Below are 25201 nucleotides of genomic sequence, written 5' to 3'. Positions count from 1 at the left end.
GGAAGAACAAATCTTTGGAATTTAGCAATCTATGAATAGTGCAGCTATGAGTAGGATGACACTACAAAATATTTCTCAGGTTACATAGTAGTAAAATGAGCAGTGGAACAAATATTAGTGAGAGAAAAAGAATCAGATGTGGGGAATTTAGAAATGCTGGAAAAGTAGTAGCCTAGGTTTGTGTTAAAACAAATAGATTGCAAATAGTGCTGAATAGAGAATTTAGGTACTATTTTTAAGTGGAAAAGTAGCTCTGAGGCTGTCTGATGTTACCCTTTGCAGTGTGTAAGTATGCAGGAAAAGTAAAGGCAGGTGAATGTCTTAAACCACAGAGTTTTTAATGTGAAAGGACAGACTTTTATCACTCTCTGTGGGAGCTGCTGCTGGTTGGTTGAGATAAAGGAAGCAGTGTTATGGTCAAAGTGGGAGGCTGACTGCAGAAAAGTAATGCGTGTGTTGCTCTTTCAGGTTTGAGTATGAGCACAGCTGAAGAAGAGTCTGACACAGTGACAGTAGAAACCGTGAACTCTGTGACTTTGACTCAGGACACTGAAGGGAACCTTATACTTCATTGCCCTCAAAATGGTATAGAATTGTATTGCATAGTGTTTTTTCTTCTTTTTCCATTGGTCCAACCATCATATTTAGCTGCCTCCAAATTCTGTGAGGTACTTGGATTTAGATTATTGTGCTGCAGTTAGTTCTCATTTGTTTTAAAAAAGATAAAGTATCAAAATAGGTGTAAATCACAGAATTATGAATGTGTGTGCCCAACAAGGATATATCTATTCTGACTTACCTCAGTGGAAATGAGTTCTTAGAACTAAGCATGTACCCAGATTTCTGTAGATGTCAGGTACTGGTTTGTGTGTGTTGGACTATGGACAGAATTTACAAAGAGAATCTCACAGAAAATGCATGTTGAAGAAAGCAGGTGAACTGTTGTTGCCTGTAAACTTACACTAAGTTTCTGGGCAGTAGTAAAACACCAGACAAACCTGTTGCATTTGCTTCTACCTTTTGGTTTGGTCCACTTTGTTAGTAGAATTCTGTCCAAAGCTACACTTCATTAACAGAAAGTAACCCACGTGTGTTTTTGTTGTTACAAGCTGATGAAGTAGACTCTGAAGACAGCACTGAACCTCCACACAAGAGGCTTTGCTTATCAGAGGATGATCAAAGCCTTGATGATTCCACCCCATGCATTTCTGTTGTTGCAGTTCCAAGTAAGTCTTTTGTGTACTCCTGTAGCATGTGTTTCTGTTGGTGAAGGTTAAAAGTGGCCTCTTTGGATCATACTAGAATATTTTGCATATTTTATTTTCAAATTTTATTAATATACTTAGGTATTGTCTCTACATCTCAGAGCCTTGGATGTTTTCGCAGCAATCATTATCTGTACAGTACTGGTAAACTAAGCCTGCCTTACAGAGAGAGGCCTGCAGGCACAGTGCATTGAATGAGTTGAAGTGAATGCACAGCGAACTAGATGCTCTCCTCCTGCAAAAGTGGTCAGTTTTGTTTTAGTGATCAAACAGTACAGTTAGTATTTCCATGTTTTGTAATAATGAAGTTATATGGTCTTTTTAAGGTAGAGATTGTTGTACAAAAACTAAGCTTTGTACTGATTAAATATTAGATAGTTCAATATAATCTCCCAAGGAAGGCAAAACCAGATCTAGCAAGTTAAAATACCAATTTACAATACCTAGAGTGGCTGTTTATTTGATGGACCTTAGTAGAAGCTCCTTAGAAGTAAAGGCATTATCACATTGTTGAAGGAAAATTGGGGAAAAGGAATGCAGCTGAAAGATTTGAACATTGCCCTTTAGTAATTGGATAACACTAAAGATAGGGCTGGAAAGGAAGCATTAATTCTGTTCCAAATGTTTGCATCAAATCAAACACCTTTGATTTGTATGTTTCACAGTAAGTCTTAATTGTAGTGTAAAACTGAAGGTTTCAAAACCCATATTTAAATTTATTAAGAGGAACAGCTGATAATAGTTTTGATGATTTTACTGTGTTAATAAATACATACTGAATAAAGCCTCTCTAATTCGGTGCAAAAGTAGCAATTTATAAAAAGCATTCAGCTGACTTACCAATTTTGAAGTTTCAGAAAATGATCAGAGCTTCGAGGTGACCATGACTGCTACCGCTGAGGTAGCTGAAGATGAGATTAACGAAGGAACTGTTACTCAGATTCAGGTACAGTAAAACTTCAAAATCGACCTATTTGATGTACAGCTTAATTTTAAATTGAAACAAAAGGGAAACAAATAACAGAGAGGGCTTATTAAATTAATAACATTTAGTATGAAACTAATGTATTTGAGCATGCATCTTGTCGTAAAATGTTGTTCCATAGAAATGTGATTGAAGAAGATTATTTGCAGTGTGCCTTACTGCCCAAAGAGCAGTACAGTAAACACTAATAGATGTAACCCTCCACTGATAATTCTATCCTCTATGATCTGCACGGAAGACAAGTTTATATGTTATTTCTGTCATTATGCCTTAGAACAAGCCTAAATATGCTTTGTCTTGTCAGCGATGCAAAGAGTTCTGACTGTGAATGTACCATGTCTGAAAGTTCTAGATTGGAGATGGCGGACATAGTCCTCTTTCCACCAAAGCCAGCGATACTCTTCCTATTCACTGTACACTAAACAGGATGAAGAATGTCACCAAATTAATTCTCACAGTATCTGTATGTTAAAATGCTAAATCTTGCTCAGGTGTTTAAGAGAGGTCAATGTATTTCTCATGCCATATCTAAAAAGTGGTGCTTTCTGAGCAGTCAGCATGCTCATGAGGTGTGCTGGTTTCATTTGCCTTCAAGTTATGCCACCATTCTAAATGCAGAGTGATAGAACTAGAGATCTTAGTGGATGATTTCATGTTGGTCTTTTCAAGATTCTTCAGAATGAACAGCTGGATGAAATCTCCCCAATGGGCAATGAAGAAGTGTCAGCTGTTAGTCAAGCCTGGTTCACAACCAAAGAGGATAAGGATTCCCTAACAAATAAAGGTAGGATATATCAAATGCCGTTCTCCCATGCTGTGAAAAGGTAACTTATTCCAAACATCACATAACATTTTGCAGGTTGTATAACATAATCTCTGGTCTGGCTATTTTAGTGGAGGTATTTGAGTAGACTGATTCTAAAAGTGCTGAGAGATCTAATGTGTTAAGTTGTCACCATCGCTTTTACACTTTGTATGTAAGAAGAAAGTTGGAACACTTGGAGAGGAAGTGGGGTAATGCTTGCAGGGGTGACAGGGATTCTGGTGGCCATGGTAGAGAACTTCTGTAGATGGAAGAAGAGAAGACTCAGGGGAAACCTTCCAACAGTCTTCTAATCACTAAAGGGGGCCTGCAAGAAGTCTGAAGAGGAACTTTTTGTAAGAGCATGTAGTGATAGGTCAAGGGGGAATGGCTTTAAACTGACAGAGGGGAGACTGAGATGAGCTCTTAGGAAGAAGCTCTTCCCTGTGAGGGTGCTGAGGCGCTGGCACAGGGTGCCCAGAGAAGCTGTGGCTGCCCCATCCCTGGCAGTGCTCAAGGCCAGGTTGGACACAGGGGCTTGGAGCAACCTGCTCTAGTGGAAGGTGTCCCTGCCCATGGCAGGGGGCTGGAACTGAATGAGCTTTAAGGTCCTTTCCAACCCAAAGCAGTCTGTGATTCTATGATTCATTCTATAACATGTTGGCACAGTTGGGGCAGACAGTTGTGTTTGCTCCATTGGCACTTCTGCCTGGTTAGGAGGTGGGAAGCTGCAGTCAGAGAAGGGGGGTACACCAGGAAAAGAATCTGTGCTCAGGTTAATACATCTTCCCTCAAGAAGGGTTTATTAATTGGGCTATGTGTTGTAATTCATGTGAAACAGTTTCTGGCATGGAGTTGCTTCAGAAATAGAGGGATCATGCAGACCAAGATCTACTGAAATAATCACTGCTACTCCTAAAATTGCCAACCCATTGGCATTCCTCCCTTTTAAAAACATATCTGTGCAATCATGTGATAGTTGCTGAACTTCAGAGCTTTTTTTTCCTTTCCCCCAGGGGAAGTGCCTTTCTAAACTTAGAGAAACAACTTAGTGTCAAATGAAGACATGTCTCTCCAGATTCCTCAGTCTTTACTACGTTTCTTAACCTGACTTTACCTCTTTCTAGGGGGGAAAAAATTTAAACCTTTTCAGTCAGTTCAAAGCAACTCCCTTGTTTACTGAAAGAATTTAGGAGAAAAATTAATGGGTTTCTCTCACAGAAGCAAATGGTCTTTTATGCAGTGAATTCAGCTCCAGAGAGTTGAATGTACTGTGGAGTCAATGAAAAAATGAGTGTGAGGCACAGGGAACCTGGGTGTTGGATAAGGAAAAATCAGAGAAAGGGAGCCAAGTGACTTGTCACTGATCACTCCCTGATCTCAAGTGTGCACCTGTGTTGCTTATAACAGCCAATAAATAATTGCTGCCTGTTTTCTCTGTCCTCATTTACTACATTTATAAAGCTTCAGAGGTATTCAGTGTTCAGTCCAGTGACTGAGGCAGAGATGAGATAGCAAAGAGGTCGCTTTGCATCACAGCACTGATGCAGCTTGGTGGAAGTAGTGGGAAATCGTCATGCTACAGTTCCTGTGCTCTAGGGTGACAAGCAGCACAGGGCTTATGATCTTTTCAGTAGTCGATGGTAAAAAACTTTGGGAGCAGCACATTCTCAGCTGTGACTGGAGGAGGATGTTCTAATGATTTGTCAGAAATAAGTAACTGTTTTCATTTGACATGATGGCCTCAGGTTTGACAGGTGTCTTGTTAAATATATTAGAAACTGCATTTTTAACTGTTCCACAGGCATATCAACATGCCATATATCACAGGTGGCATTTACAGTTATGAGTTAACAAGGGCACTAAATATGATGATTCTAATTAAGAGATCTCCCTTATGAGGAGAGGCTGAGGGAGCTGGGTCTCTTTAGCTTGGAGAAGAGGAGACTGAGGGGTGATCTCATCAATGTTTACAAATATGTAAAAGGTGAGTGTCAGGATGATGGAGCTAGGTTTTTCTCAGTGATGTCCAGTGATAGGACAAGGGGCAATGGGTGTAAACTGGATCATAGGAGGTTCCATATGAACATCAGGAAAAACTTCTTTACTGTGAGAGTGACAGAGCACTGGAACAGGCTGCTCAGGGGGGTTGTGGAGTCTCCTACGTTGGAGATATTCAAGGCCCGGCTGGACAAGTTGCTGTGCGATGTACTCTAGGTTACCCTCCTCTTGCAGGGGGGTTGGACTAGATGATCTTTTGAGGTCCCTTCCAACCCTTGGGATTCTGTGATTCTGTGATTAATAATTTAAGGAAGACATCTCCAATAAAATGCAACAAGAAAAATATCTGAGAGTCCATACTAGCTGAACTGTTCTTGGGGTCTCCATGTTTTGTCAGAGCTGTGGAGGAATCCCAGTTATGTGTCCTCCTTTACAATAGCTGGGAGTTTGACATGTGTTGCCTGAGCTCATCATTTTATAGCAGTCTCCACCTGGTAGTGTTTTATTTCAAGACCTATGGCCAGGTTATAATAATCTTTGCATTGCATATGCAAACACACGAAGTACAAAATATATACCCTTTCCTAAGATAGCTGGGTATTACAGGTTATTCCCTGGAAAGATTACCAGTGTCCCTTTAAGTCAATTCAGGTGCATGGATGGATGTGTGAATTGGCAACAGCAGTAGATAATTGTTCTGTCCCTGTAGCTTTGGAAGAAGAGATGGAAGCCATCAGGCACACAGGGAAGAGTTTTCTCTCATCACTTCCAGTGGAATTAGTAATAATGCTTGGACTTCCTATTATAATTGGATTTGAGTAAACAGGCTCTTGGTGTTTTCTGCCTCTCAGCTCTCGTAATTAGCAGGCTAAGAAGGAAAGTACCCTGATTTTTCTGAGCAGCGATGGGCAGGTAGCCAGCACACACCAGTATGTAAACTGGGTCACCAGCAGTATCTTAATTATAAGTGACCATTAATATTAAGTACGGTATGAGGGCAAAAAAGAGATTTAAAAAGTATAAAGGAAAAAAATATAAATTTAGGGTAGGAATGTTTTAATGTTTTATTGATAGACCTCAGGTTTGAAAATTTCTCTCTGAATAATAAAGTCCATCGGGTTTGCTTTGAAAGCTTAACTGGCATTGTTGTTACTAAGGACTTAGGCAGAGATGAAACAGTTACCATGATTCTTTATCTTAACTGTGACCACTGGTGTTATTCCCAGTGCAAAATAAAAATGAGACAGATAGGGACCAGCTTGTCAGAATAAACCAGGTAGAGCATTTATCTCCGTGTAAAGCACTCACAGTAGGTAGTGCTGCACACAGATGTTTAGGAGTGGCAAGGCATATAAGAGCCCCATGTTGTTGCTAAGTCCTCAAGTAACATTAGGAGTCACAAATTAAAGTCCCAGCTTCTGGAATCATTTGAATACATGGAAAGTACAGGTGTCAGTTTAAAGACAGAAGTTTGCTACTTGTGGCTGAAGAGAGAGACTGAAAATGTGACTTCACAGCACATAGAGGAATTGATGTTCTGGCTTTCTAAAAATGCACGTGTTTGAAGAGGGGTTTGACTCACGTTTAAACGTTAGTTGACAGTTACTAGGGATTGTTTATCAGTTCTGAAATAACGTCTGTTTGATATTCTAGTTTGTTTAAGTAGCTAAAATTACTCTTTTCTTTGTTAATTGCAGTAATGAGGGTCATGTTTTCTGATCCTTCTGTTCTTGCTGTTTTACTGACTTTGACTTCAGTAATTAGTTGGTCATTTCTATTTTCAGGCCATAAGTGGAAGCAAGGGATGTGGTCCAAAGAAGAAATTGATATTTTGATGAGTAACATTGAGCGTTATTTAAAGGTATGTGTTAGAGCATGTTATCGGCTAGTTGGCATGGTGATGCAGCTCCTGCTAGAAACCAGCTTTCTTTAGGACTTCCCAGAATATGCAATAAGTAATTCTGATCCGTTTGTAGTATAAATGGTCATTACCCATTTGAAATACGTAAGAACATTGTATCCATACACAGGATTTAAGACTAGTGGGTATAACATTGCTTTTAATTTGTGTACTGAATATAATCCATTTTAGAATTCCTTGTCAGGATGCTCAAGTGGCTTAATCCCTCTCTATGAATATACATGATTCATGAAGCCTTTGGTGAAAACAGAAAGAATACTGTGCTAGGGGTAGAGATAATTTTCCTCACAAAGCATTGAATACAACTTGCAGACTTCTTTGATGCCATATCTGTGTTTGTTTACTACCCTAATAGAATGTCAGGATCTGCTTTCTTCCCCTTAATATATTGGTGTCAGAGTTCAGTGTAAAAATAGGCCTGCAGTTAGCATGCTAACAGTGATAATTGCCCATAGGTCATATTTGTCTTAGGTTTACAGCTGAGAATAGTTGAGCTGAGTCCTTAAAGCTGAAAATATATAGGCTGGATATTACAGGTTCACCATCATTCATCTGTGGATCAGAAAAAGCCCTGAATTTAGTCTTTATTGGTATAAAACCCTCAGTATTAGTTGTAGAAAGTGTGTCTGCCTACATGTGTATTAGAATTTCTGCCGCAAATAGTATTTTAATATATTTATATATTATATTTTTTTACAAATAGTATTTTAATATAATTATATAATATATTGATATGTTTATATATTATAATGTATTTAAAATAGTATCAATAAGTAATACTGTTTTTTAAATCTATAGACTTTTTTAAGCTAGCCAAATAACTTTTTAGAGTTACCCATAGCTTATTCTGTCCATTATTTTCCCATTTATCTGCTTTCTTGCACTCCTTCAAATAAATGAAATGCAGTGATTTTTAGTTGAAGGTGAAATTAAACTAAAGCTCTCCTTTTATACTTCCCTCCTTTATACTTATCAAACTTACTTTGAGTTTCCATCAGAACAAGAAAAATAGTTAAAAAACAATTTATTTCAGATAAGAAAGAAATAAAATTATGTCATAAATTGATATAGCACCATTTGACAACCTTCCGTTTTATGACTCCAGGCTAATTCTACTACAGTATATTTTCCATGATGTTCTAAATGATAATTCAGTTTTTGACCTGAATTGTTTGACCAGTTTTTAAATCCACCGTTTAAATGTGGGTTAAAGTTAGAGCTTCTGTGTCTACCTGGACTCTGTTGTGATGAGTAAAACCCCAAACCTTCTGTTCAGGGGTTTGTATTTGAGGTAGCTAATTCGTACACAGTTTAGCTTTTGGACTGTAGTATTTGTGATACAGAGAAAGTTGCATCATAGTGTATGCATGTATACGTGTTCTGCTTCTTGATTTCTAGGAAACTTTATCTAAGGGGTTTTGTTTGTGATTTTCTGTTTGTTTTTTAAATGCTTTCTTCTAGGCCCGTGGAATAAAAGATGCCACTGAAATTATATTTGAAATGTCAAAAGATGAGAGAAAAGATTTCTACAGGACAATAGCTTGGGGTCTGAATCGGCCTCTCTTTGCTGTCTATAGAAGAGTTCTTCGCATGTATGATGACAGAAATCATGTTGGAAAGTATGAAAACCTCTAATGCCGCATGGGTTTATTGGTATGAGGAGGGTCATATATTTAATGTTTGACATGTTATATGTGAACACGCAAGATTGTAGCCAAACAGACCTAACTCTTCTTAATCATAAGTCACCTCCGCTGAATTCTGATAGATCAACCTTGACAATAATTGTGTTAAATTGATGGCATTCACAAATTAAAAAATGTAGAGAGGATTCTGATAAGAAGACTTTCACACAAGCATGGATCTGCTGAGGTGTTTCTTTCTAGAACTGCAATCTTGAGCTAATTGATCTTCATCCCTGTGCTCTTAGTTTGCCACCTGTAAAGCAGTGGGTATAAGTGGTTATGGAGCCATTCAGAAGTACTGAAAAAGACGTTAGATTTTAGTTTTTAAAGGTAGTTGAAAATGAAAAATACCACCTCAGTGCTTAATAGACAGCTTTAGGGTGATTGTGAACTGAGAAGGGTGGGGAAAAAAACAGCTGTTTACTTGAGACACTAATACACAGAATTCTGATTCTGTTTTTAGTAGTAAGATCACCAAGAATGAGGAATTTTGCTGGCAAATAAGGAATGTCCGAGCAGATCACCTTAGAAATGCACCAGTGTAGAAAATGGCATTTGTTCTTCATGTTCTTTCAGTCAGATTGTTGCTTACAGCTGAAATTCCTTAATCTCTTGCAACTAAATGTGTGGTTAGTAAAACAAAAATATTTCTGGTGTATGCTTTATGTTTAAAATCATGTCTTTTTATTTGCCTGTTTAGGTATACTCCTGAGGAAATAGAAAAGCTTAAAGAGTAAGTCTTTTTTATTATCAAGGTCAGGCTACCTTGTTTGTATACCTTGTTTATATTTAGTAGCTTGAGCAGTTTCTACAGGTTTTGTTACATGAAACCACTGAAAAGTGGTTAATTTACAAAGAAATGTGACTGTTCCAACTCTATCAGAAAATAGCAGCCACTGAATTAATCAGAGGAGAAATAAAAATGCAAAGGTTATTTTTTAAAGAAAGTGGCAGGTCAAGGGTAAGATCTGCCCTATGAAGTATTAGAGATACATAAATTGTCAGTAAGGCTCTTTGATTTTGGCTATGAACCTGATAAATCAAGGAGGAAGGGCTGCAGATTTCATCTGCTCTTACAGCTTTCCAGGATTGAGCAGTTTGAAGAAACCAGGTTGGACTGAAATCAGAAAGGGAATGTATTTCATTTCATTGCTGGATATGTTTGAATCAATTTAGTTTGTTTGTCATTTGCAAGCTGCCAGCAGGTCCAGATGTGTCAGAAGTAGTCATGGCTCATCATGTTAAGCAGCCTGTTGTCATCTGCGGGAGGGAAATAACAGTTAAAATGATGAACACGATTATGCAGTGGTTTACTTCATTTAAACTGTAGGATGCCTGGATTTTCATCAGGCATTATTTAGGTTTCTCAAGTGATCTCTGTTCCACCTGAAAATCCTTGAGGAACTTGTGTAGAATGGATGTTGGCTGTTTATCTAAGCATTCATATTGTAATTAAACCTCAGAACTTTCCTGCAAGACAGATATTAAGCATTTTATGAGTATCCTGTGGCTTAGCTGGCACAAAAGGCTTCTAGAAAGACATAAAAATCAGCAGTGATGATAGAAAACTTAGTTATTACTGTAGTATCAGAGTGACTCCCCATTCTGTCTTTAAGCCTGTAAACTGCACATTTATTTGGTTTTTATTAGAGGGTATTTGATATTTTGGTGATCTCATAACTTGATATAGTGCTAATGAGCATGTGTCTGTTTAGGCTGAGAGTAAAGCATGGAAACGATTGGGCCACAATAGGAGCTGCACTGGGGAGAAGTGCTTCATCTGTAAAAGATCGATGTAGATTGATGAAGGATACCTGCAACACAGGTGAGGTAAATGCTGGTGTTAGTAATGGACACTCTAGTTAAAACTTGTCACCTTTGCCTGTGTCAGTGGTGTCACTCTGAACTGAAGAACTTAGAGTGTGAAATCTGGGGATATATTTAGCACGTTTGCTATAGGTTTCTCCAGTTTCACTTCTTAAAGATCAGAACAGTCAGTTTATTTTTGCAATCCATTATCCATCATACCTGTATGCCACCAGAGCATATGTTATTGAGGTGGGTTAGAAAGTATTTTCCCTTGTGTTTGATGGTTATAAACATCCACTGTATATTTGGTGTCAATTAAGAGACAGGTCCACTTTAGGAGTAAAGTACTGTTTATTTTGTAGTGTATATATCCAAATAGAAGGAAAATTTAGTCAGACCTCATGTAATTACTGTGTGGTAAATCGTTGCATGGTTAATTTACTTAACTAATACACAATTCACATAGCTTGGACCAGTTTGCTTGGATGAGTATCTTGATAAGTTGTTTGTGGTTTCGTTCATCTGTGAGAAGAAGGGAAAGGAACTTGGCAGCAAAACAATGAAACAATGCAATTATGCATTTGCTAACAAAGAATTGATTTATATTGTTGGTAAGTAAGAACAGTTACATTTTCTTCACAAGTCAATCTGAAATAAGGTATTAGGTGCTGAAGATAAAAGTCTGTTGATACAGATCAGAACCAGGCATCTGCTGCTTTTCTCTTTCAGGAAAGTGGACGGAGAAGGAAGAAAAAAGACTAGCAGAGGTAGTGCATGAACTGACAAGCACAGAACCAGGTGACATTGTCACACAAGGTGTATCATGGGCTGCTGTGGCAGAACGGGTCGGGACACGCTCTGAAAAGCAATGCCGCTCTAAATGGCTGAACTATCTCAACTGGAAACAAAGTGGGGGCACTGAGTGGACCAAGGAAGATGAAATAAATCTCATCTTGAGGTTTGTTAATTTAGTTACTTTTAAAGGTTTGTAATACATGACACTAGCAGGATTCCCTTGGGGTCCATTTTGCTGGTTTCTTAGACACTAAAAACTCTAGAACCCACCAAAAATCACTGCTGTGTTTACAGTTCCCAGAGATTAATTATTGAACATATTTTTTGTTTTTTGTTTTTTTTAGTGAATGTTAGTGTTCGTGAAAGGTGTCAGATGGAAAACCCTGGAGACTTAAGTCTTCTTTATTCCACAGAAAAGGTACAGCACAGGCAGCAACCGTGCAAGCTTCCCACACATTGCCCCACCAGTGCGCTTTAACCCTTAGCTGAAGGGTAGTTCAGTTTCCCTGCCCGTTTAGTCCTTGGCCTCTCTGCTGAGATGACCAAGAAGGGTCAAGTGTGGTGGTTTCTGTGATGTGGACATCTTGTCTACAAAGGACTAAACTGAGACTGCAAATTAATTTCACATAGGCCACCAAACACTAATTGAATATCAATATCTTTGATTACATTTGAACTGGCAACCTGAAAGCAACTCGGAAATCTTTTGCTGTCTCCAGTCCTCCTCCCATTTTGAATGCCTTTAACTCAGGCTTTTTAGCCAGTGGATTTTTTATGGGTTGATAGTTTTGGGTGGGAATAAAAAGCCAAGGCATCCAGGGAATCTGAGCATTATTTACAAAGCAATATTCACTGATTTACTGAGGCTGTTTGACGTGAACTCCAAATGAGGAACCTGATTCCACATTTCAGAATGCACTGGTTAGAATTCTTAGTATTTGTGTACAAATAGAATCTGGTTTGGTGTGTCCATGAATCCTTAACTCATCCTGCAGGGTTGGTTTTGGTAGCTTGTTTCTTCCTCACCCCCCCTTTTTTTAAGTCAGGAAGTGTTGAGTGCTATTGCTTGGTTTGTGAAGAGAACTTTTCCTGACTTCCAAAAAAATCTTTTCCTCTGTCACTGTTCATCTCTTGTTCATACATTCCACATACAGATGAGGTGGAGGCAGCCCAGAGATATGTGTAGTATTCAAACAGATTCTGGTAGAATCCAATGTTTGCATAACATGTGCCAAAATTATGTGAAGACTGTCCCTTATCTAGAGAGCCTGATAGGGTTGACTTAGGAGGAACTGTTCTATACTGTAGTTAACTTCATTTGCTTTGGCTAAGAAGCATCTGAGAGGAGGCAAAAATCCATGTTAAGGGTGGATGAGTGTTTGTTAGGAGAAAATAGAAGTAAATATCATAACATGAAATTAAGTAAGTGAAAGTTGAGAATAAATCTCAGGAAGTGTTTCCTGCCTTGAGGATGCACTTGGGGAATGGCTTTCCAAAGAGAAAAGATGCAAGTACCCCCATTTGGAATGCTTCACAATAATCTGATCAAAGTCCTAACGTCTATGTAAATAGGGAGAATAATCCTGCATGGCAAGGAGATAGGCTGGATCATCTAACAGGTCTAGTCCATCTTCTGTTTTTTATGATTCTGCTTGACCTCTGGCAGCGTGGAGCCTTGGAAGCCTGTGTCGATTCATGAGCTCTGTTGGACTATTCACTAGCATGCCATTTTGCTGCTGTTACGTGTGACAAGACCAGAGATGTGCAACACCTCTTCCAGGCTGGAGGGTAGTTTCTAACAGGTAAATATTTTCTGTATCCTGCCAGGATAGCGGAACTTGAAGTGTCTGATGAAAATGACATCAATTGGGATTTACTAGCTGAAGGATGGAGTAGTGTCCGCTCACCACAGTGGCTTCGGAGTAAATGGTGGACCATTAAAAGACAGATTGCAAACCACAAAGATGTTTCATTCCCTGGTAATGTACTACTTGCACACTTCTCTTCTGAAAGCTCCTTTCACAAATGGCAAAGAAATAAGGCTGCATTTTGTTGCCTACTTACAGCATTGCTGGCCAAAGAGCACATTGCTCCTTTGCTGAAAGTTACTAGCCCCTTGGATCTGCTGGCTGGATTGCAGTCATTAAGTGTTTCAGTTGAAACAAGCCAAGCTGATGTAAAATGTACTCTTTAGTCGTATAGCAACTTACCCTCATGTGGGCTAAAGTGAGAGCATGTATATAAGCAGCTCAGCTGGCAGATCTCAGATGATGATGATGATCTTTTTATGGAGGGCAGTAACCTCTTCAGGTGGAAGGTGATATGTATCTGCAGCCTAACAGTATCACCTCAGGTTAGATCTCTTACCTTTAAAATGTTAAAATGTAATCTGTGTGAGGTGCTGAATCTATGCTGTAGACAGAAGGTAAATTTAACTACGAGCTATGCAGTGAGGAGGAGGGAAGGAATTGGGAATATACACCTCTCATAGCATTTTCTCATTCTTGGCTGGAGAAAATAGTGCCTGGCCAAAGGGTATTTCAGTCTGCATGACCTTGAGTCCTCCTTTTCTTTGACTTGGGGAGAGGAAAAAAAAAATCAGAGAGATTAATCAGGTTATAATTAAAGGTTTAATTTAATGGACACTTTTGCTGTGGTCATTGCTGTGATTATGTATTAGTTGTGTCTGGAGGCTGCAGTCGAGAGGGTAGCCCTGTTACGCTTACTATATGTTAATAAGCAGTTGTTGTACCAAATTATTAATAATAACATAATATAAATATGCCACTGAATCAACAGGCTCCACTCTCTTTTCCCAGACAAAATGTCATGCTGTTAAGAGTGGGAGATGTTTAAGCACTTTGCTGTATTGAATGCTAGGAAAACAGAGGCCTCCGCCTTTGTAACCTTATATAAGTCAACTGGTCTCTCAGTGGAACTGAAGTGATCACAGGGAAGAAAGGTGGGTGGGTTTATTGTAGCAGTGGGCTACTTCATGTACTGATGAAGAGATGTAAGTTAACCACTGTGAGATTAATTCTCTCTTGCTGCCTATTATCAGTGACACCTCTTGAGCAAATCCGCTTCCATGTTTTGTAAGATCGGAGGGTTTATTTCTGGTAGCAGCATTACACAACTAGTGACACTTGATTGTAGCTTGGGGATATACCATGCATGCTTTTGGAGGGCTAAAAAATTTTAGGAGCTTTTCATTTTTTCCGCAAGCATCCTAAAATGTCTAGGTTCCTTGAGAAAATCGTTCGCTCCAGTAGTTGACTGTAAATGTAGTTTATGCATGTGCTACATTTCTAGTTGATATATCTCTATAAGGTTCCAAATTCAAGGCCAGGTTGGACAGAGCCTTGGGTGACATGATCTAGTGTGAGGCTTCCCTGCCTCTGGCAGGCAGTTGGAACTGGATGATTTTAAGGTCCTTTCGAAGCCAAACCATTCCATGATTCAGAATGATTTTGGTTACTTGTTTCATTGTGGATAAATCTCACATGCAGCATTTCAAGAGTGCCTCTTCAGCGTGCTTTAGCATGAGTATTCTTTCTCTCAGTGCTGATAAAGGGTCTTAAACAGCTCCATGAGAACCAAAAAAACAACCCAGGACACCAGCTTTTGGAGAACAAATCTGGAAGTGGATTACCAAACACCAATCCCAGTTCGGGGGTGCAGCATGTGCAGATTCGGGTGGCTCGCTTAGAGGAGAACACAGGCAGTGCACCGAGCCCTATGGCAGCTTTGCAGATTCCAGTCCAGATTACCCATGTCTGTAAGTAGCTGAAACAAACGACTGTCCTCTAATGAAACCTACAGCTTTCTTATGTTAAGATGGTGAAGGAGTGGGCATGTCTTAAAGAATTCTGTTAATTCCACTTTGGTGTTGCCATAACTTCACATTAAGGATTTCTGGATTCCATTTGCCTGTTTATAACTTTGTTAGACAAGTTTAGTTGTTCCTGTGACAGTAGTACCAAGAAGCTGCAATTGGAGCACCTGCACATAGGGCTGTAGCTGTCTGGCTGTGTGCATGCACACAAGAGCTTGCCATATGACCTGTTTGTTGGAAAGGCTTCAGTACATAAGCCTCTTAATGAAGATGCAGTATGTATCTATTTCTAAGGAGTAAGGTTTATTCCTTAAGTTTCTTCTGGTACTCTTGTCCAGAACAGTGAATATCATGTACAAGATCTCCTTTTGTAAAATACATACACTGCTGTCCCTAAGTTCTGATGGACACTCAAGGGAAGGCATATAATGTTTTTTTCTAGTCCTGCTCTTCATTACGGAGTTATTTCTAGGCACAAACACTCTGGAAGGTGTTAGCTGCTGAGTCACGCTGATAATCTGCTCTGACCACTTTATTGTGTTGTAAGTTGGTGCTTCCTGTGCTCTTAAGGATGAACTTTGCTCATTATCCAACATTTATTACCAGGTCTATTCTGATTGTAGTGCTTACTGCTTGTTCTTGTAACTAATCTTACTTAGTGACTCTAGTCACTCTAGTTGAGTCATCCCATGTGCAGCCTGTGGTCCCCATTGCGCACTGGTTTGCATTGTTTGTCATTTGTGAAGTTTATTAGGAAAACTTTGTGCTTCAGTCTTGCTGACTGCAAAATTAGTTCATCAGGTTAAAAACTGACTCTTCAGACAGTGACTAGATAGGCATTTGGTAGAGTAATTTCTCTTTATAATTAGTATATATATACTATATATATAAGTACATTATTATATTACTAGATTATAAGTACATTACACTACTCTACCTAAATCTCCATACTAAGTGCCAGCTTCATTTTATCTGATCTATTTTTAATTAGAATGACACACAACAGCAAGCCAAGAACTTTTTACCTATCATAACGCATCAGAGGTCTCAGACTTTAAACCTAGCTTGGCCAAAGCTGTTGGGTTTTGATGAGCAGGCAAGATGTGCTGTGTTCTGTAACCTTTAGTCCTTTGTAATTGAATCCTGTAATGGTTATTCTGTGATGCCACTTGCCCCTGTCTGCCTCACAAGCCTTTTCCCCATTTCAGTCAGCTTTCCTGAAGAATTTCTGTTTGTGTAATCAAAGTGAATTCTGTATTGCATCTTTTCCAGTCCCAGGAGAGCTGAACCTGTTGGCCAGTTTCAGCTGCATTTGATAGAAGGCTCAAGGTTTCAAAGGGGTAATTCCTGTAAGCTCCATGAACATAACTGCCTAGGTAACAGGCCACACCTTACATCTGTCTGCTACTAGGTACCAGGAAATCCACAGCAGGAAACCTTGAACGTGCCACTACAACAATAAAAGCTTCAAAATTGGAGTTTGTATCTTCTTAAGAGACCAAAATTATCCTATTTTGAAGCCACAGAGTCTGAGATGGCCAGGTTTCCAGTGCTTGGAGCACTGCTGTCGTCATGTAGGTCTTTTGCCCTTTTTTTTCTGTATTTATGAAATTAATCCCAGGCAAAATATTACTTTGCCTCCAGCATCCCAAAATTTGTGGGTTTTTCAACCATAATTATGGTTCTGAATAGGTTTTTTGATGTATTATAAATCTGTGGGTACAAGCTGTTCAGACATGACAATCTTGAAATATCTGATATCAAAACTGGTTTTAGTGCTTCTTTTTTGTTACTTTTAGAATTAATGGATCTACTTGCGTAAATAATTACACACTTGTAGTAGGAATACTGACAGCTTCTATACACTGGAATCATAACACACAGGGTGGCAGGTATCTTGAAGAGCATCTGATGTTTCCGCAGTGGTGGACTTACTGTGGAGGGCAGAAAAGGTTAAAAATACAAAAAGACCCTGGCATCAGTTTAGAACAAGAAATACATAATCCAAAGGATATCATTGCGCCGGAACCTCTTATAAATCTCATTACAAAAGTAATTAGATCACATCAGGTAACTATTTGTCTTACCTTTATCCCTGTGCACTAAAACCATACCTTCTTCCTTTTGCTCTTTTGGATTTAGAATGCCCTCTTTAAATAGTATTGTATCTTGGGTACCAATCAAAGAACCTTGTCATTAGGATTGCAGCCAGTTTTCATTTTTCTCTTACTGGAATTAACAGAACCCTGCTATGTAGCAATTATAGTACGTTGTGTTTTCTTGCAAGGCTGAAAGCTATTGGCTTGCATACTTTCTTTCTGTTCTTCATTTTGCAGCCTCAGCTGATTCCCCTGCTGCTACTGTTGACTCTGAGACAATAACACTAAACAGCGGAACACTACAGACCTTTGAGATTCTTCCAGTAAGTAACAGAGAACTGATATTTGTTACTGTGCTTTTTTCTGTTAAGCACAGCTGCTTCTTAGGCCGTGGAACTGTGCATTTCCCCTCCAGAATAAAAACAGTTCTCAAGTTGAAAGAGAAAGTTACAAGGTCTAAAAGTTAAAAGTTCAGAGCAAAATGTACGTCTAAAAGTGTTGTTCATTAGGGCTGTGGAGTAAAATATGAAGTACAGTTAAATGCTTTAAATCTTAATGCTTTACTGCTGTGAAGTTTTCCTTTGTGCTGCTTGTTGTTCTCTTGAACTCTGGGCCTGTAAGGATGCTGCGGAGGGACTCTTCATTAGGGACTGTAGTGGTAGGACAAGGCATAACGGGTTCAAACTTTTAACAGGGAAAGTTTAGATTGGATATAAGGAAGAAGTTCTTTACTGTGAGGGTGGTGAGGCACTGGAATGGGTTGCCCATAGAAGTGGTAAATGCTCCATCCCTCGCTGTGTTCAAGGCCAGGTTGGACAGAGCCTTGGGTGACATGGTCTGGTGTGAGGCGTCCCTGCCCATGGCAGGGGGGTTGGAACTGGATGATCTTAAGGTCCTTTCCAACCCTAACTATTCTATGATTCTATAACAGAGCCAGAGGAAGCTCCCAGGAAGTAAAGGTTCTCTCAGTTCTATTATACTGTAATTTATAACAGTTTCTCTTTCATCTCAATGTTAAGAGTAAGTTGAATTTGTTCCCTTCTTACCTGCTGTTGTACAACGTAATAAAGTCTTAGCCTTAATGCTTCTCTTGGTAGCTGAAGCCTGTAGATGGGTTTCTACTTTTCAGTGCAGTACAACAGTAGGGATTGGATTTGTTTGTTTTCCAGGAGAGTTACAGGTAGCTAGTTTGTGTAAGCAAGCATGCTCTGAGCATGGCCCAGGGAGGCAGTGTGTTTGTGTATTAAACTTGTATTGTCTTCTGTAGTCTTTCCATCTCCAGCCGACTGGCACACCAGGTACGTACTTACTACAGACAAGCTCAAGCCAAGGCCTTCCTCTAACACTGACGACTAGTCCTACCATGACCCTAACAGCTGCTGCTGCTCCAGCCTCCCCAGAACAGATCATAGTTCACGCCTTATCGGTATGTATTTTGAGCAGGGAAAAGACTGGAGTTTGGGCAGTGTGGGGAGGGGAACAGAACAATGCAGGCCCCTGTGTGTGCATGTAAAATTGAAAAAGCAGTTCTTAAGTCGTAACAGTGTTATTTTGCTTAAAATACTGAAGAGTTAGAACTTCTTTTTGTGTATTGTTTGTAAAAAGCAACTTCAGGTTGCTTCAAAACAACTTAGGGAGCAACTTCGTGCTTACTGTGGCTGAATAGGGTGTCTCCATCTAGTGGCTTGCTCCCCAGTGAAACAAAATGCTACAGTTTCCTGTTACAGCTTCCAGTTACACTTGCAAATGAATGTTGGTGTTCACAAAACCTGTGCGCTAGTGACAGTGTTATTTCTTCTTGGAGGGAAAGGGAAGCAAACTGGAGATTGAATAACAAAAGTGATGTAAAATTCAGGGGAAAAAAATGATCTTTTGAATCTGCAGTGATCCTCACCTGAACAGTTGCCTCTTTCATATTGCATATTTATTTGTGACTTAAAGGAACAGTTGACACCAAATTCAGTCTATGAATTTCATCATTTAAGGCAAGGGAAGGTCAACAGATGATGTGGGTGACATACTATATATATCATAGAATTCTAGAATGCCAGGTTGGAAGGAACCTCAAGGATCATCTGATTCAACCTTTCTAGGCAAAGTATATATGTGAAACTCTAAATTACACTTAGTACTGAGTTCTTTGAATCCTTTTGCTTTTATTTGGTCTAAGATTTGAAAATACTTGGAGGAAAGTCTCTGATTTTTGGTGGATTTTGTTTGTGTCTCTTTGCAAATACTGCTTACAGCCAGAGCATTTGTTAAATACAAGTGACAATGTCACAGTGCAGTGCCACACACCGAGTGTCATAATCCGCACCGTGGCTGCCGAAGATATCTCCTCCTCTGTCACTCAGGCAGAACTTACTGTTGATTCAGACATTCAGTCGGCTCATCTGACAGATCCTCCAGCCCTAGAAACAAATACCTTCCGAGATGACATCCATCAGTCCAAGCTAAGTGATCAACAGTCAGCCTACAATGAAGATGAGGCCTCCAAATTCTGCAGCAGGAATAGTAGTGAACTGATGGGTGGAGTTATGGTAAGAACTGAAGAGATTTCAGATGCCAGCCTGAAACAGGAAGAGGATACACAGTCTGATTTACCCAGCACTTACGTTACTGAGGTAAGGGAGTGCCTGGTACTTGATATTTTCCCCATTTCTGCATGGATGATAATTTCACTGTATCTTCAACCTTTGCAGTAAGCTATTTATATGAAATCTGTCGGTGATTTCAAGTACATCATGATTCTCTGAGTGTTTTGTTCAGACCCTCTATCCTTGAGCTTCATTAACGTGTTATGGGTGTGAAAGCAATGACATCTAATTTGGTACCAAAGCTTTTATTTGACTTCATCTGGAACATGGAATACCTCAGGAGCTGTGGAGTTGCTTCACTACTCAGGGTACTTTTGCATGATGATGTAGAAAATAGGAATGCTATTGGCACCTTCATCTGATTATTATTTGATTCTGCTGTTTTAAACTAGGCTGTTAATTGTCCAACACATATTTTACAGGCAGATAGACTGCTGAGCAAGGGAGGTGAGGTAGCATATTTAGGTTTTGCTCTGTGAAACTAGTAACAGAGGTGCATCACAGTTTCCATTTCTGAGGACTTCTGTGAAACATAGTACTCCAGTAAAATATCTGTTAAATTGGAATTCAAAGCATTTAAGCTATTTCTCTCTCTGGCCACTCCAACACCTGAGATGCAGAAATGAGTTTATCCCACTGATTTCAGGTATTTGGATTGTTTATACTAAATTTCTCCATCTTTCAGTTGCTGGAACTATGATAATGAGTAAGTCAAGGAAAATAGAGATGCTACAAAGAAGATAAGTCTCTTTAGTAGGTGGAAAATACTTTCCTTAGAAACTTGAGCAGGTTAGACTGTGAGAAAAGATAAATTAGATTCAAATACCCCATCCTGTTCTCTAAACCATAGTGCTCTACAGCTGCTGTAGTTCTGCTTTATCAGACTTGAAAATCCATTGTTGATAGGCTTTGGCTTTGTTAGGCTGCTGCTTTGAAACAGTTTCTAATAGATGCTGCATATCCATTATGCTTTACAAAGAGGAGGATCTTTGTACCTCTCACCAGTCTGCTACTGCAGAAGCATTTGAATCCTGAATACATCCAAAGCTGGGGATTATTGTTCCACTTTCCTGTCTCATGGTTGATAACAGTTGTGATGAGATTCTCAACAGCTGGGGCAGCCTATCAGCTTTCTATTCTCAGTTTAAAGTTGCAGCCTCTCGAGGTAGAATTAGTAAACTTTTGCTATAAACCTACTTCCCAGTTACACTTTGTAGAAATCACTTGTGGCAAGCAGAATATAAAGAACTACTAAACTTTTTGCTATACAGTACAACAAACTGAGTTTGTAATTCTAATCTGCTTTACACTTCTAGTCAGATTCAAGTTTGATGTGTGTTTAAATTATAGGAAACAGTGAACCGGCTGTGAGTAACTCTGAGTGAAAAGTTACCCTAGAAAGACATGCCTGCATGTTGCTTTCTTTCAGTGTTATTTTTATGCATTTGACAGTATTGTCACTGTGGGTGTGGGTAGTGGGAAGCAGTCAGTCATGCTGCAGGGTTTTATTATTTCTAGCTGGGAAAAGTGCCCATTTGCCACAATGGCTTCTTTAGTTTTTCACGCCTCCTCTTCCCAGTTTCAAGCCTTGCAGCATACTGCCTGTCGTGGGCAGGTCCTGCAGTGTGCTCAGCAGAAAGCTGCTTCTGCAGGTCAGGTGTACAGCACCTTGCGTGAATGGGTGCACATCAGGACCAAGTCGAGTGCACTGAGCTGCAGCACAGGTAGTCAGATCCTCTTCAGCAGCACTGGGGAAGGGGTTTTTAGGCAGGTGCCTTTATAAAAATACTGTGAAGCTATGTAGGGGAACAAGTTTTCCTAAAAGAAACCCCGTGAGATGGAGGAACTGAAGTATTTTCTTGAACAGAGAGGGCTGTAACTTCTCCCAAACATTTCCTGCTCCCTCTGAAGAGAGTGGTAAGTCCGGGTACCTCCCATTCTGCCAGCAACATTTGCTAGTATTCTACATCTCTGATTCATAGAATTATAGAATGGTTAGAGTTGGAAGGGACCTTAAAGATCATAAACCTTAAGCGTGTCACGCACAAAAACTGGAATCCAAACACCTTTGCTTATTCTGGGAGTACTGTCTAGGATGTCTTCACTGCATTTGCAGAACCAGGATTATGATGGAGTGTGGTGTGGCAGTGAGTAAGCCAGATGTATTATTGCCATTGCAGTACTACAGGAGCCCAGGAAGAGGCAGCAGGAGCAGTTATTACAGGACTGGAAGAGACCAGGGGTATTGACAACTTGTACCTGGAAAGAATCAGCGTGTTAACAACTTTTCTATGTCATGAAGTTCAGCTAAAAAAGTTTGGAGCCAACCTGCAGTCAGCAAGTGAGGGGGCAGGCAAGACACAGCGATTAAAATGAGTCTTTAGAGTTCCGTGTTCAGTAGTTAAAACTTGACACATGTAGAAGTTGTGAAACTAAATGCTAAGTTCAGATAAAGCTATTGCATTTGTGGAGCTGGTAAGTACTATGAAGGTATGCTTCAGTATCTCGGAACATCTAGGCGGCAATTAGTGGGGAAACTTAGTTACTCGTCTTTGTACACAAAACATTTGACTTAAAAGGGAACATTTTATCGCCACCTTGCAGTCTCTCCTGCCCTCATGCTGCTCACAAGTTAGAATTCTTCTCATCTTGTTTTAGATGCCTGTACTAGGATGAAACATGCTCTATAAATGCTGAGGTAAACTGATATTTCAATTTAATGAGATAGAATTCATCCAGGGAGTCTATTGCTTACTATGGAGTGTGGCTGAGCATGACAGGTTTTCCTGTTTATGCTACCAGGGGTGCACTCTCACAATCCTGTTTTTCTGTGTTGTGCAGGACCTGGGTTCTCCAACGATAGAAGAACAAGTTAATCAGCCTACAATAGATGATGAGACTGTGCTTATTGTTCCTTCTTCCCATGGTTTTATCCAGACAACGGATGATATAGACAGTGAATCAGTCTTGCCCCTGACAACTCTAACAGGTACGACAGTTCCTTTCAGATGGTCGATGCCAGAGGTAGGATTCATAAACGGCACTTGAGAGTTCCTGTAAACATCATTTTCTAGATCCTTGCTTTCTCTTAAGTAGTTTTCCATGTCATTGCTATGAAACTAAGCAAGTTGGTTACCCAGCAGAAGTGGAAGAAAGTCCCACTTAACCTTGTGGGAAAAGCATTGGAACAGCAGCTGCTTCATCTGCTGCTGAGCTGTTTCCGTCACCCTTGAGCCTTGAAATTAGTACATACAGGCTAATAAGTAACTCCTTCTTTAGTGTGCATTTCTTCATGCCTGGTGCTTGAATGAAACTTAGTTCTTATTTGAGAGAAAACCAGAGGCATCAGAATTGCACTTCATGCCTCTCATGGTGAGAGGCTGGGCTCTCTGGGGGGGTGTCTGCACAGCACTCAGCTTGTGCCACGCTTCCCCGTGCCAAGAGTCATCTAAGGCTTGGAAGCAGCACAGATACATTCTCCCACTGCTGCACCTAACAAATACTGCTTTCCAGAGGAGGGATCTCCTTGTAGAGCCATCAGAGGGTCAGCACTAGGCCTGATACAGTAGTCACTGATAGGACCAAATGTGACACTGGTTGCATCTGTATTAGTCATAGCTTACCTTGATACAGAAACTGAGAACTGCCCAGTGTGAGCAATATTGCTTAAAGTTGTTTAAAATTCCAGATGGCACTTCTGTCTCCTAAGTGTATTTTACATCTTGTTATAATGGCACAGTAAGTAGTTCTGATGTACTATGTCTCTTGACAGATCCTATCCTGCAGCATCACGGAGATGGGTCACACATCATTGGCTCATCGCTGGGCAGTCCTGACTCAGAAGATTCAAAGGATGTTGAAGATTTAGTGAGTTGTCACTGAGAAGCAGAAATGGTGTCCATTTTCTGTTGACCATGTTTGCATCGTGAAATCAGTTACAACCCTGTGCCACGTTTCCAAAGAAAGGAGTCAGTCTGTGTCCTTAAACAGAAACTTCCAGTGTGAAATGACTGCAGTGCACTTTCTCTGCTCAGGCTGGTTTCCTCCTTTGTAAAGGGTCACAGTGCAGCCAGCTGAAGCCTGATGTACTGCGTCTCAGCCGGGGTGTCTCAGTGTTCTAAAGACCCTCTGTTGCAGTGCTCACTGGTAGCATCCACATGGTCAGTTTGGATCTGACACGTTACTGATGTGCTTGGCCTGCACATCTGGAAAACTGGACACAAGTCAAAGATCGTGGGCTGTAGCCTCTTAGTGCTGCAGCAAGGATTAGTTTGCACATGTTTCATGAAGAATGGGTGAGGATTTCTGCACTTACTGACTCTTGTGATACATGGAGTAAGAGACTGTTACATTTCAGGAAGAAATATATTCCATCAAAGACTTCAGGGAGCATAGGCAGCATCATGAAGAAAAATGGTTTGTATTCCCATCTCACCTGGCTCAGTGCGCCTACAGCTTAGGAAGAAGACACAGAAGCTTATGGGACTTGCCAGGTCTGCTTGTTCCTGAGGAGTCCGTTGCTGGCAACGGGCAGAGCTCAGAAAGACCACTTGTGAAAAATCTCTTTCTTCTTTGCTTTTAATTTTCCTTCATCAGTACAGCAAGCTCAATCAAAAGGGAAGGGCTGTGTGAAAGGGAAGCTACCGGGACCCACCAGCCTTCCCCACAAGCTCGTAACTCCTTTGAAGGTTGTAGTGAGTAGGCTGGAACAGTTTCTCTCTCGCTGTTTACATGACACTACCAGCCACCTCTCCAGAGGTGATTTATGCAGCAAGTTAGTGGATGGGGGGTGGTGTCAGGGTGGCAAAGTCTTGGGAGAAACAGCTCTGTGAGGAGCTGGGCATAGGGCCCCAAGGCAGAGGAAGCCAAGTAATTCAAGGTTTTGAAACAGACACTAGGCTGAGCAGCAGCCTTTTAGCTAGGTATTCGAGAGAAAAAGCTACAGAAACTAAAGACTCCTGTATAAATTATTTTATTTATTTCTGTAATTAGCTCTTCATAATCCAAACTGGGTCTTTTTTTTCAGTCTGTGGTTTTGTTAACGTGAGAAAAAATAAGCTGTAGTTTCAAATGGTTGCCTAGGGAACAGAAATAACTGTATATTCAGTTTCAGCAAAATAAAGAGTATTTGTCTTACGGAACTGTAAGATGCCATTTATTTGTACTGCTACAGATCCTTTGCAATGCTGCAGTTTGTACAGTAATAAAAAGTGCAGGGGGTTTTGTTTTTCCAAAATGAAAAAGCTTGTGCCATTCTGAACCATCAGCACAACTGGAATGTTCATCAAGCGCAACAGGAGCTCTTCAAAAGAAAGCAGAATGTCACGTCTTATGGCAATAATTCTCCCCACCAAGAGGGACATTACATATACATTTACATGAAAATCATGTACTGATTTATCCTTGC

The 25201-nt window shown here is 40.0% G+C and overlaps 1 protein-coding gene across 1 annotated transcript; it reads left to right on the top strand.

Annotated features, from left to right (window-relative positions):
• The first annotated feature begins 468 nt into the window (after positions 1-468).
• Positions 469-24905, top strand: DMTF1 (cyclin D binding myb like transcription factor 1). Its single transcript, XM_080629919.1, has 16 exons — positions 469-585; positions 1110-1226; positions 2117-2211; positions 2920-3034; positions 6838-6914; positions 8436-8593; positions 9360-9392; positions 10375-10484; positions 11198-11426; positions 13091-13242; positions 14826-15041; positions 17435-17520; positions 18465-18623; positions 19444-19821; positions 22636-22783; positions 23567-24905. Exons 1-16 carry the CDS (start codon positions 477-479, stop codon positions 23674-23676), a joined length of 2292 nt encoding a protein of 763 aa, XP_080486045.1. The 5' UTR covers positions 469-476; the 3' UTR covers positions 23677-24905.
• The last annotated feature ends 296 nt before the right edge of the window (positions 24906-25201 follow it).

Source organism: Psittacula echo (assembly GCF_963264785.1).
Source record: "Psittacula echo genome assembly, chromosome: 1".
Taxonomy (NCBI): Eukaryota; Metazoa; Chordata; class Aves; order Psittaciformes; family Psittacidae; genus Psittacula; species Psittacula echo.
The sequence above is the reverse complement of the archived record's forward strand: the minus strand, read 5'-3'. Positions and strand labels throughout refer to the sequence as shown.

Bases quoted from the DNA above. Each gene is read 5' to 3' on its own strand.
- DMTF1 (XM_080629919.1), top strand. From the start codon at position 477: ATGAGCACAGCTGAAGAAGAGTCTGACACAGTGACAGTAGAAACCGTG. The intron at 6,915-8,435 runs GTATGTGTTAGA...GCTTTCTTCTAG, and splicing joins ACATTGAGCGTTATTTAAAG to GCCCGTGGAATAAAAGATGC. The intron at 19,822-22,635 runs GTAAGGGAGTGC...TGTGTTGTGCAG, and splicing joins CCAGCACTTACGTTACTGAG to GACCTGGGTTCTCCAACGAT.